Consider the following 13,345-nt stretch of genomic DNA (forward strand, 5'->3'; position numbering starts at 1 on the left):
AACTGTGTCTGGCTCCCACCACATGCCCAGGGCATCCCGTTCCGATCTCCTCCTCAATCGGGTTGTCACCTTTCCTGCCACGGCGCTCCTCCCATGCCCATCTCGGCCTGCCAGAGCGCGCCGATGGAGAAGGAGGTTAAGAGCGGCTCGCTGCCATATGCGCGCCCGGCACCGCTAGGAACCAGCTCCACGCCTGCAGCAGTGTCCAGTCACCTGCTCACCGCCCCAGCTGGGACATGCAGCTCTCAGCCGGGCACTCATCCTAGCAAAGCCACCTGCCGCCGCGCCCGCAGGCGGGACACTCGGCCCCTGGGAAAGGGAGGGGCGCCTGCTATGCCACCCAGAGACCGTGCCCCAAACCCTTCACTGCCCTGCCTGGGAACGCGGGCTCCGGGCTCCCCACGGGGCGTGTGCTTTCCACTCTACCCCTGGACAGAAGATCCGTCACGTCCTGCCCAAGTTGGCCCTCCGCCCTGCTGCAGCGTGGGGCTGCTGACCAGCGGCTGGGTTCCCGCGGCGAGCGCACAGGCCAGGCTGTAATCAGGACCACCGGGGCTGGGGAAGGCTCACTCGGGACAGGTCGGCTTTGGGTGAGCTCCAGCACCGGGCGCGCTGCTCCTTGGGCTGGTAAAAGGGGCTCTAAAGGGGCCGGCCGAGGCTGGGATCCAGCTTGGGAACTGTGGGGCCTTCCAAAGAGGGGCACGCTGGCTGCCAGGCACCCCCACCTCCTCTCATGTGCATCCTGTTCCAGGAAGTAGCATCACGGTTACACAGCTAGACGGCAATTTGAGCCATGAGAAGATCTTTGCCTCCTTACTAGACAGCACCGTGATCTAGTGGCGCCTGCCCCAGGCCGGAACCTTCCACCGCAATGGGGGCGGCGTAGATGGGGCCTCACCTCACCCGTGTGCAGAGGGCAAAATTCCTGTCCAGACCCAGCTCCGGAGCAGCCATCACGTCGGCCTTGTGGCCGAGGCATTGGACGGGCACCCTGAGCTCTGTGCTTAGCTCCCGCCATGTCACAGGCTCCCTGGGGGACGCTGGGCAAGCCACGGGGCCTCTCTGGGCCTCCATTCCCAGCTCTGTAACAGGACAGACCTTCCTTCTGTCCCGCCCGCTCTGACTGGGGCAGGGGCTGCCTCTCATTGTACGTCTGGGCAGCGCCCGGCTCAACGGGGTCTCCCGGATCCCGGACGGGGTCACCCGGATCCCAGACGGGGTCCAGGCAGCGCCCGGCTCAACGGGGTCACCCGGATCCCGGACGGGGTCCGGGCAGTGCCCGGCTCAACGGGGTCACCCGGATCCCGGACGGGGTTTCCCGGATCCCGGACAGGGTCTGGGCAGCGCCCAGCTCAACGGGGTCACCCGGATCCCGGACGGGGTCTCCCGGATCCCGGACAGGGTCTGGGCAGCGCCTGACTCAACGGGGTCACCCGGATCCCGGACGGGGTTTCCCGGATCCCGGACAGGGTCTGGGCAGCGCCCGGCTCAACGGGGTCACTCGAATCCCGGACGGGGTCTGGGCAGCGCCCGGCTCCATGGGGCTCATCACAGTGCTACCACACTATAAACAATTAGCAATCATCCCCCACATTCAGTTTCCACTGGTGCTCAATCACAGGGTAATGGTTCTCCCACCATGCACATGGACTCTGCCAGCGACTCAGTGAACATCCACCAGGGAACTGCTCCCCCTTGTGTCCCAGACCTGCTTCCGCGGGGATTGGAGCTGGAGAACCTGGCGATGGGGCGTATCTGCAGGGCCCAGCTCTGGGGAGTGTTCGTACAGCGCCCAGCCCGGGGTCCGTGGCACTGCCCCACCACAAACCCCAGTAACCGGGGTGCAGTGAGGCTGGGGCTCTCCCGAGGGAGCCGGGCAGGGAGCGAACGAGCTGCTATCTAAGCCAGGCCAGCACGAGCTCAATTCCCACCCCAGCACCCGCCCAGGCTCCATTCACTCCCGGGGCCGTCCCGCGGTGGCAGCGTGTGAGCCGGCAAGCTGGCGGGGATGAAATCAGGCAGGGCAGACGGGAGGAGCAGGGGGGAGCGATTCCCATTAGGCCAGACAGAATTACATGCCATCACTCTCCACCCGACGTAGCCAGCTCGGCAAAATGAGACCGATCTATCTCAGTGCCAGCAGGGCTCCCACCACCACAGCGTCGAGCGCCACCAAGTATTTAAAAATAGCAACCCTAATCACTCCCCTCCTCCCAGGAGCCTGCCATCAGCGGAGCCGGCTCATCTCGCAAACCCTCCCGATCCATTACAGGCGCTAGCCAACGGGCACCACGGCCCACGCTCTGCTTCCAGCGGGCCCGGGGTGTTACACGGGGGGAGGAGGGGAGGCCCACCCCTGCAGCGATCCGAAGGGATCCTGGGCTATTCCGCCGGCCTGGGGTGGGGCCAGGCCAGACCGAGGGACCATTTCTTTTGATTTATGGCACATGTTAAAAACGCAGCCCGAGACCCAGTCGCTGCTCCTCCCCGAAGAGGCAATCAGCCACCAGCTCCTCCCCCAGCCCTAGTCCTCGCTAGGACCCCCTCCCCCCCCGCCGCCGCACGGCATGACCTGAAAGTCCTCAGGCTGGGGCTACAGATGGGGGGGGGGTCTTCTGGAGAATGCCCAGCTGGCAGCTCCTTCTCCGAGACCCAGGGCAGCTCCGGCCGCGTCCCTCCGACAGGCCAGTCCCGAGCCACGCAGGCCTCATCCAGCGCCCGAGGCTCCACGCCGTGCAGTGGTGTCACTGGCTCACACTGCCCAATTCTGTGCCCGTTCCCTGGTGAGTTTAAGGGGCAGCCCCGTGCAGTGTGCACGACAGGAGCCTACGCCCCAGCTGACAAAGGCCTGGCCGACAGGAACAGCTGTGCTCACCTAGCCAGGGGGATGACGGATAGCCGCCGGGGAGCCACTGGACTCCCCAGACCGCGAACTCCGACCACAAACGGGGGCACCAGGGACAGGAACAAACCTAGCTCTCCCCTGACCACCAACAGCCTCCAGCGCCACACAACCGAGACCTGTGCACCCAGCTCTGCCTGCCGCCAGGACACAGAGCGACACGAGAAACCAGTCCGAGCCGCTACATTCCCACCGGGCATAGGTCCCCGCTAGCCAGGCAGCCCCCCCTGGAATTCAGAGTCCATTTGGGCCCGCTGGTCACGCTGTTTCGGTGTGCACCTGCCGGAGAACTTTCCCCCTAGAGTGACCACAGCTGTGCACCCAGCGGGGTCTAGCTAGCCACGGGCGGGCACAGCGACTGGATTTCTACACCGAGTCAGTGACTGTGCATGGAACTGGGACAACTGTGTGGCGAAGGGCACAAAATCCACACGCACCCACGTCTCATGGGCAGAGCAGCAGCGATAGCTTAGTGATGGGACCCGAACACGTCCCATCACCGATGGATAGATCCTTCGTCCCAATACAACGGGGCCGTGCCCCCCCGGACAGAAACATTTCAATGCTTCTCAACCACAGCAGCACGCGATACAGACAACCACACGGCGCTACCGCCCTGCCTCCAGGACACAGCTGGAGAATACGGCAGCGCCGGTCACTCCTCTCCAGCCAAACCTAGCGTGGTCACAGGCATCTGCCCTGGCTTTCCAAGGGCGCTCTGCTTCAGGGGCCCCCAGAGATCCAGCTCGCCTCCCCTGCTCTGTGGGAGCACTTGGAGAGGTGCCAGGCCACCCCGCTTGTCGATATGGCTCCCCCACCCTCACCGGCAGACTGTCCATTACACACCAAAACCTACCCTAAAGGAGCGAGAAGGTGGCCAAGTGGAGCACTCAGAAGTCAGGAAATGCCAGAGCGCTGCGCCCTTCTCTGCAACATGAGATGGGCTGGGCGCTGTCCTTCCATAGGCCTCCCGCCTCCGTCAGCGAGCGACCCAGGCCTGATTTCACCTGCCCCGGGCCCCGCCGCACCGAGTGCTTTCCTCCGGGGCGTTTCCGTGGTGCTCTCACCCCAGTATCCAAGTGCTTCACACATGTTAGTGGATTTGTCACCACAATTCCCCGGTGAGATTAGGTGGGATTATCATCCCCATTTACAGCTGGGGGCTGAGACTTGGAGAGATTAAGGCCAAAATTGTCAAAAAAGTCTTAATTTTTGGCACCCAACTCGAGACACCTAGCGGCTGGTGTTCCAGCGTACCTAGCATGTGTATAGCACTGTCTGTTCAACTGCACTTCTCCGGGTCTGCCCCCGGCGTCTCTCCTGGGCCCCCCAGCTGGTGGCTAACCGCATATTTTCCTTTGTGACTTATCCAGCGCCGCACAGAAACCCTGGGGCGGCGGCTGGGGGAGAATCCAGTTCTCTCGGGCAGCATTCGACTGCCTTCGCCACGAGCCCCTCCTTCCTCCTCCGGCATCCCCTGCCTCAGTCCCTGCACACCCGTCTGCAGCAAAGGAGGCTGGGGTTCTGCAGACCCAGCCCCACTGCCCCTTCACTGCCCCACCTCAGTCACCTCCAGGGCGGTGTGGAAAAACCTGTGAGATCATGTCATCACCCCCGAGGGCGCAGAGTTCAGGTTGCACAAACAACCTCAATTGTGGCCTTCCTGACTGCAGAGGGCTCCACTTTGCTCCCTTAACGTCCTTTTCCTGGGTTTTTTGGATGTAATTTCCAAAATAACCCCCCTGAAAAAACGGACCTTCCCCCTTATGGAGCCACACTGACCCCCAGCCTGGGTCATCAGTACGCTGGGATCTTCCGACCCACACGACGGAGCTCGACCCCGGGAGCGAATGGAGAAACCAGCAGCAGTAGCAGACTGTTATCCTGGCCGCACGCGGGACCGGGCGAGATGCTTGGCCAGCGGGTTTCGCCGCGACAACGGACAGCTGAGAATGAGGAGCCGGCAGGGGAACGTGCTCTCACGGGCACTGCCCCTTCTGCCCCATGCCTCTCGCCTGGCTCTGGGCCACTCTGCTCCTACCCACGCAGCTCACTCCGGCTCCTGGCACCCCCCTCTCTGCTCCCTTCTTCCCCTCCACCCTCCCTGCACCTCAGTGGGTGGGGGGCACTGCGCACAGGAGAGCCAGGCCCCTGCTCTCTGTCCAGTGCCGCCTCGGTGCCTGCAGCCCCACAATGGAGCACGGCCAGTCTCTGCACGGATGGTGCGGGGGGAGGCCAGGCAGCACGAGGGCTTGATGCCGGCTTGGGGCAGATGGAATCGTCAGCGCATCGAACTAACATGTCTGTTGAGCACCCGCAAACTTGCCAAGTTTGGGTGGCTTTCGGTAGGAACAGCAGACCCTGCGTCCATGCTCCCAGGGAACGCCCTCGCGGCGCCGTTCCCAGCACAGGGCCACGAGAGCGTCTCACTCAAACAGCTGCAAAGCCCCGTCGCTGTCAGGCAGTACCAGGCCCCAGGCAGGAGCAGGCACTGTACAAACCCAGGGCGCCGCTCTAACCCCGAGACCACCCCTCCCGCCTGTCACGCCACGTCTGCCCCGGGGGGGAAGGAATGAACCCGAAGCTGCTCGGGGAACAACTCGCTCCCTTTCCCCGCTCACCAGACTGGGTTGGAGAAGCCAGGCATGCCCGCCAGCCATGCAGCAGGGTGGCATCCCGTGCCCACTGCCTTGCCAAGCCATCCCCGCCGCTTTCCCAGCCTCCCCTTGTGGGCAGCAGAGAGCCAGACTTGTTCCGGCGTGACCGGAGGCACAGCCTGGCGGAGCCAACTGCGGGCGCGAGAGACCTGCAGCCCTTTGGGATCCTGGCCTAGCGTCGAGGTACCGAGCAGCCACGTGGAACATCAGCTGAGAGCCCCCAGCTGGCAAGGCAGTGCGCCCGGCCTCCCCGGCAGCCCCTGGCAGATGGGGAAGTGCTGGCCAGCCAGCCCCGGCCCTGGCGGGATCCAGCTACGAGGGGCACAAAGGGGAATCACAAACACCCCAGCCTGCCGCCCCCCCCCAAGAAGGGAGCCAGGCTGCACACACCTGTCCTGGGGCATGGGGAGCCAGTGAGGGGCCGCAAGCAGGATCACAGCCCCCCCACCACTGCTCTCTCCCCTGCCCCTGCCCCTGCCCCTGCCCCTGCCCCTCGTGCTCCAGGGCACACGAGCCTACAGGTGAGCTGCCCCCCCGCCCCAGTACAGGTCAACTTCAGAGCTCCCAGCCCTTCCCGGATCATGGGATGGGGGCGACTCCAGACACCCCCTGACCATCCTGGGGTCACGGGATGGTGGCGACTCCAGATCCCCGACCCCGGGACAGGGTGAATCCAGACACACACCCCTCCCCTGAGTCACGGGACAGGGCAACTCTAGACACACACCCCCGGTCACGGGACAGGGTGAATCCAGACACCCCCCGCCCATCTGGGGTCAAGGGACGGAGCGACTCCAGATCCCACCTCTGGGACATGGCGACTCCAGACACACACCCACACCCACCCACCCACACCCACCCCCGGGACATGGCAACTCCAGACACACCCCCACCCCCACCCAGTCACGGGACAGGGCGACTCCAGACACCCCCCAAGTCACGAGATGGGGGTGACTCAAGACACCCCCTCCCAACCCATCCCGGGGTTATGGGACAGGGTGACCCCACTCTCCCCCCCAATCATAGGATGGGATGACTCCAGACACCTCCCTCCCCCCAAGTTCAAGGGATGATGCAGCTCCAGACCCCCCCCCACTCCTCAGGGTCACGGGATGGGGGTGACTCCAGATCCCATCCCCGGGACCAGGTGAATCTAGACACACACACACCCCCGGTCACCGGACAGGGCGACCCCCTCACTACCCTGCCCCCCGGGTCACAGGACGGGGTGACTCCAGACACACACGGGTCATGAGACAGGGCAACCCCCCATCAAATTCCCCACCACGGGGTCACGGAATGCGGCAACACCAGACCCAGCCCCCCGGGTCATGGGATGGGATAACCCCACTCTCCCCCCCCCCCGATCCAGACACCCCACTCCTCCCAAGTTCAAGGGATGGCACAACTCCAGACCCCCTCTACCCTTTGGGGTCACGGGACGGGGGTGACTTCAGACACCCCCCACCCATCCTGGGGTCAAGGGACGGGGTGATTCCAGACACCCCACAACTGCCCCCTAGGGTCACAGGACGGGGTGACTCCAGATACCCCCCCACCCATTCCAGGGTCACGGGACGGGGCAACTCCAGAAACACACACACGGGTCAAAGGACAGGGCAATGCCCGACACCCCTCCTCCCCCCGGGGTCACGGGATGGCGCAGCTCCAGACACCCCTCAGTACCGTTAAGGGCTATGGGTCAACTCAATTCAGACATCCCGAGCTCCGGGACACGGCCGTTCTCCCCAGCCCGCCCAGCCGCACTCCCCTCCTCGGCGGAACGAGTGCACCTGGGAAACCCAGGGGCGGGGACGGAGCACGTGGGGGAGGCAGAGGAACGGTCTGAGCTGTTCAGCGCTGCCTGCCTCTGTCCCTGCGCAGGCCCCAGCGGGCCCCCGGACAGCAGCCAGCTCCGCGCTCGGCAGGGTATCGCTGGGCCTTTACCCCGAGAGCCGGGGGAGCGGGGCGGGGAAGAGGGGGCCGCCCGCGCCCCGTCCACGGCCACCCTGCCTCCTCCTGGAGCAGCACGGAGAGAACCGGCTCCTCCCGGCACGGCTCCCTGGCCCTCCTTGCAGGGAGCGAGCGAAGGCAGCCTGGCCGTTAACCCCTGGAGGGAAGCAGAGGAGGGGGAGGCTGTGAGCCCTGCATCACGCTCCCGCTCTGCCCAGCACACGATGCGTCAGCAGTACATTCACGTTCCCACTGAAGGACAAAAGGATGAGAGAGCAGCCTGCGCGGCTGCCGCCTGCACCAGCACCGCCGCGGGGAGCCCGGGCGCCGGGGGAGAGGGCTGCCGCCGGCACGGGTAGGAAGGGAAGATGTTACCGGGGTCCGGTGCGTCTCACGCCGCCGCTACTGCCGCTGCCGCCGCTTGTGCCGCTGCTGCGCCGCCTCCGCCTCCTCCCGCCGCCGCCGCAGTCGACGGGCAACAAAGACGTTAACGGCACCGGAAGGCTGGCGCCACAACTCACTACCTCAGAGCCGCGGGGGAGCCGGCCGGGGCCGCGGGAGGGGAGCCGGCCGCCCTGCCCATCCTGTGCCGAAGCCTGGGCTCGGCGCTAACGCTGGCGCGCTCCCCTCAGCAGGACAGCGGCACTTCAGAGCGGCCCCCCCCCGCACGGCCACGCGCCCCCTTCCCCCGAGAAGCCGCCGGGTCGCCGCGAGGAGGCTGCAGCCGGGCAAAGCACCGCAGCCCTGCACACAGAGGAAGGGGGGGCGTGCAGAGTGACCGCTAGCCTCCGGCGAGCCCTAGCAGAGCCCCCCGTGGGGAGGGGAGCGAGCACGGAGCGGAGGAAGAGGCTGGCAAAGGGGCAGCGAGCGGAGAGAGCGATTCTCTTTGGTTCCTTGTCTGGCTGTTCCCGGCAGGGGTGGGGGGGCAGGGTGCATGCTCCAGCGATGGAGCAGCAGCCGGCGCTCGGAGCCAAGGACACATTTGCAAAGCGCTGGCAGCGTTGCTCCCTGGGGCAGAAGGCAACTATGCACCTGCCTAGCCGAACGGGCCTCACCTCCAGCCGGGCTCCTTCCACGCTGCTTTCCCAGCTCCTGCTTTGGATTTACTAGGAGCCATTTTGTCTTTCACCCCCCTTTCCCCTTCCCCCCTCCCCCTTCTTCCCCTTTGTTAATTCAAAACTGAACCGGAGAGGGGCTGGGGAGGCTGGAGCGGCGTCCTGCGGTGAGAGCTTAAAGAGCAGCTCACAGACCCCTTCCTCCCCAGGCAGGTGCCAATTACAGAGCAGGGGGCTCGGCTGGGGGGGGCTTTTGCTTTGCTTTCTTTCTTTTTTTTTTTTTACCCCATTTTCCCCTGATCTCCCCCCCCAGCTCCCTCCCCCCGCCCCTTTGTTAGCTGGCGAGAGGAATGAACAGCTGGTTTAAGCCGGGGGAATAGGGCCCCTTCTCCTTTCTGTGCCAAATCCCGGACGATGGTGAATTATGAACGTGCCACATCATGAAGCTCTTGTGGCAGGTAACTGTGCACCACACCTGGAATGCTGCCCTGCTCTCGGTCGTCTACCTCACGGCGCAGGTGTGGATTCTGTCTGCAGCCGCTGCCTGGGCTGGAGCCCCGAACTGCCCCTCCGTCTGTTCCTGCAGTAACCAGTTCAGCAAGGTGGTGTGCACGCGCCGCGGCCTGGCCGAGGTCCCTCAGGGCATCCCTTCCAACACCCGCTATCTCAACCTCATGGAGAACAACATCCAGCTCATCCAAGCGGACACCTTCCGGCACCTGCACCACTTGGAGGTCTTGCAGCTGGGCAGGAACTCCATCCGCCAGATCGAGGTGGGTGCTTTCAACGGGCTGGCCAGTCTCAACACCCTGGAATTGTTTGACAACTGGCTGACGGTCATCCCGAGCGGGGCCTTCGAGTACTTGTCCAAGCTGCGGGAGCTGTGGCTCAGGAACAACCCCATCGAGAGCATCCCTTCGTACGCCTTCAACCGGGTCCCGTCCCTCATGCGCTTGGACCTGGGCGAGCTTAAGAAGCTGGAGTACATTTCTGAGGGGGCTTTCGAGGGATTATACAACCTGAAGTACCTTAATCTTGGGATGTGTAACATTAAAGACATGCCGAACCTCACGCCCCTAGTGGGGCTGGAGGAACTGGAGATGTCGGGGAATAACTTCCCCGACATCAAGCCAGGATCTTTCCATGGGTTAAAGTCTCTCAAGAAGTTGTGGATTATGAACTCCCAGATCAGCCTGATTGAGCGGAACGCGTTCGACGACCTCACCTCGTTGGTGGAGCTCAACCTGGCCCACAATAACCTGACCTCGTTGCCGCACGACCTTTTTGCCCCCCTGAGATACCTGGTGGAATTGCACTTGCACCACAACCCCTGGAGCTGTGACTGCGACATCCTGTGGCTCTCCTGGTGGCTGCGGGAGTACATCCCCACCAACTCCACCTGCTGCGGGCGCTGCCACGCCCCGATGCACATGAGGGGCAAGTTCCTGGTGGAGGTGGACCAGACCTCCTTCCAGTGCTCCGCACCCTTTATCATGGACGCCCCCATGGATCTAAACATCTCTGAAGGACGAGTGGCGGAGCTCAAGTGCCGAACTCCCTCCATGTCCTCTGTGAGGTGGTTGCTGCCTAATGGGACAGTTCTGAGCCACGCGTCCAACCACCCACGGATATCCGTCCTCAATGACGGGACCTTGAACTTCTCCCATGTTTTGCTAACGGACACCGGGGTTTATACGTGCATGGTCACCAATGTGGCAGGGAACTCCAATGCCTCGGCCTACCTCAACGTGAGCACGGCCGAGCTCAACACTTCCAACTACAGCTTCTTCACCACCGTCACGGTGGAAACCACAGAGATCTCCCCCGAAGACATCTCCCCAAAATTCACTAAGCCAGTGCCAACGACTTCGACAGGGTACCAGCCGGCGTACACCACCACCACCACGGTGCTGATCCAGACCACCAAAACGCCCAAGCAGGTGGCGGTGCCCACCGCGGACACTAACGACAAAATGCAGACCAGCCTGGACGAGGTGATGAAGACCACTAAGATCATCATCGGCTGCTTCGTGGCGGTGACGTTGCTGGCGGCGGCCATGCTGATTGTCTTTTACAAACTTCGCAAGCGGCACCAGCAACGCAGCACGGTGACGGCCGCCCGGACCGTGGAGATCATTCAGGTGGACGAGGACATGCCGGCGGCTCCAGCGGCTCCGACCAGTGTATCAGGTGAGGGGGCAGTTGTGCTGCCTACAATTCATGACCATATTAACTACAACACCTACAAACCGGCACACGGGGCCCACTGGACAGAAAACAGCCTGGGGAATTCGCTACACCCCACAGTAACCACTATCTCTGAACCTTATATAATTCAGACCCACACGAAGGACAAAGTACAGGAAACTCAAATATGACTTTTTTCAGAAATTATAAATGCAATAGAATGCACAAAACAAAACAAGACAGCAACTTTTGTACAGAGTGGGGGAGAGACTTTTTTTCTTGTATATGCTTATATATTAAATCTATGGGCTGATAAGAGAAGCAGATTATATTAAAATTAAAAACCCTATTTTCTAACTTGTAAGTTCTATTTAAAGAAAAAGGGGTGGGGGGCAAAATCTAAATCTAAAACCAAACCGATGCCAGAACGACTTTCTGGAGCAAGGCTGAGAACACAACTAGCGAAGGGACAGGCGGGGAGCGGGGGAAGGAAGTATCACAGAATGCGGTAACACAAACCTGTTTCTACAAAGATCTTTTCTGAAAGCCCAACATCGATATTTACAGATTTATCTTATTTAAAAAAATAAGGAAAAAAGCGCACCAAGAATTTGTACTGTGCCAAAACGTTACAAATGCAATAATGGGGTTTTTGTGTGGGTGGGGGGGGGGGAGGAGCTGGAGAGACCGTGGGGCTAAATATATATATGTATTAAACAAAAAAATGCCAACGTTTGCCATGTATCTCAGCAGAGCTGTGCGTGTGCCCGCGTGTACCGGCTCCGTGGGTCTCACGTATCCCAACGGCGCTTCTAAAGAAAGAGCAGTGAAAGAGAGAGAGAAATTGGCGTTGCTCTCAGTCAAATGCTTCCACACTGCACCAGATTCCTGCAGTTCAGTTTAACCCGCTGCGCACAAGGAGCATGTGTGCGCGCCTGTGACTTTCCCATGAGGGAAGGGAGCGAGGGAAGGTTAGGTCAGGTTGGCTAGAGGACATCCTAGCAGAGAGAGAGAGAGAGAGAGAGAGTGTGTGTGTGTGTGGGGGGGGGGCTATGGTGCGGGAGAGCTGACAGATGATTGTAGACCATGCTCCAATTTTATGATTTTTTTTCCCCCATCTTTTTAAGGTGGCAAGAGCTGAAGCTTTTCCCCGCTCCCCAATTGCTGGGATTCCCCAATCAATTGAGGGCTCTTTAGATATCTGTCAATTGGTGGGGGTGGGAGCAAATCAAACCGGAGCTGCTGCAAGGCAGAAATACTCTCACTTGTTTATAGAAATGCAACCAGATTACGCATGGGGGAATCGTCAGATTGACAGAAAGTCTCTTGCTCACGCGAGCATCTGGTGAACCCTAGAAGGGGGAAAAAGGCTCTCTTCCCTGTCACATTCACCCAAAGTAACTTGGGAAAGGTGTTTGGGGAACAGGGAAGCGTTGGGGGAGGTCGTGCGCATTTCCAACGTAACTACTTTCCTTTCTTATCTGAGCTTTAAAAAATAAAGTGAAAGGATTCAAATCTAAAGGGTGAGAACAGAAAGAGCAACTCCAGAACAATCTGACTGTACTCTGAGAAACAAGTGTATTTTTGTATTTTAATAAACATTGTTCACATTTTTAATGAAATGTCCCTAACGGATTAAATTGACCAGCTGTCCCGAGGAGGAAATCAAACAGAATCAAATCCAAAGGGTTTTGACCTGGAACTGGTCAGAAAAGCCAAAATAAAATAAAATAAAATAAAATAAAAAAATAAAGTGGGGGGATAGGGGAGAAAAACTGAAGAGGTTAATTTAAAAAAAAGCATTGAACATTTTTCAAGCTGGCCGGAGCCTCTCCTGAAATGAAATAAAACCATTGTGAGCGCTAGCAACCGCAGCCGAGTCCGAGATCTTCCCGGATGGTGCAGGGCCCTGGTGTGAGTGGGTGCACGGGGGAGAGCAACCAGCCCTACTGAGCTGCCGGAGCACGGGGAGAAATAACTGCAACCTCATCAAGCCGCCCCCCCACCAAGCAATAACCCAGCTCCCCTTCCCCCCGCCCCCTCGCAATTAACGCTTGCTCAGGGTTCCCAGCAGTTCTCTCCAGAGGAGGGTATTAGATCACCTGCCTGTCTGCCGCTATTTACATTCACATCCTAAACAAGTTCATGGTGCCCAGAGGGCTGGCTTCCTGACTGGGAGCCTGGTGGCTTAGCAAGGCGTGCATTAGTATATCGGGGTCATAGAGGGGGAAGTCGTGGAGCAAGCAGGTGGGCGCAGGTGCCTGGATGGATGGACAGACAAGACAGCCGGTGGGCTCTCCCCAGCCTCACACGTTAAGCTGCAGATGCTGAAAGCCCCTGGCCTGGGCTAGTTTGCATGCAGGAATTAGATTGTACAAGGCCTGGCAGGATCTTATTAAAACCAAGAAAAAGGCCAAGCCGGTGCAGGGCCAGCCGGCGGCCTCCCTCGCTCGGGTCCTGCTCCCTGAACCGGAGCCTCTGAACCAGGCCGACCCCCCTGCAGGGAAAGCGCCTGGCTGTCAGCGCTGGACTGATTCGAAGTTATGCAAGGAATGTGCGGGGCGGGGGAGGCCACCCGGCTGATTGCAGGG

General features: G+C 60.8%; 2 protein-coding genes across 2 annotated transcripts in view; one reads left to right on the forward strand and one right to left on the reverse strand.

The window, feature by feature from the left end:
* The window catches only part of SND1 (staphylococcal nuclease and tudor domain containing 1), a 453,393-nt gene that overhangs the window by 47,036 nt on the left and 393,012 nt on the right, over positions 1-13,345 (reverse strand). The gene's annotated exons all lie outside the window — the stretch shown is intronic.
* On the forward strand, positions 8,052-11,103 carry LRRC4 (leucine rich repeat containing 4). Its single transcript, XM_005294553.4, has one exon. It carries the CDS (start codon positions 9,008-9,010, stop codon positions 10,943-10,945), a length of 1,938 nt encoding a protein of 645 aa, XP_005294610.1. The 5' UTR covers positions 8,052-9,007; the 3' UTR covers positions 10,946-11,103.

This window comes from Chrysemys picta, chromosome 1, assembly GCF_011386835.1.
Source record: "Chrysemys picta bellii isolate R12L10 chromosome 1, ASM1138683v2, whole genome shotgun sequence".
NCBI lineage: Eukaryota > Metazoa > Chordata > Testudines > Emydidae > Chrysemys > Chrysemys picta.

What these genes read in the sequence shown, in the direction of transcription:
- LRRC4 (XM_005294553.4), top strand. Translation starts at nt 9,008, where the DNA reads ATGAAGCTCTTGTGGCAGGTAACTGTGCACCACACCTGGAATGCTGCC.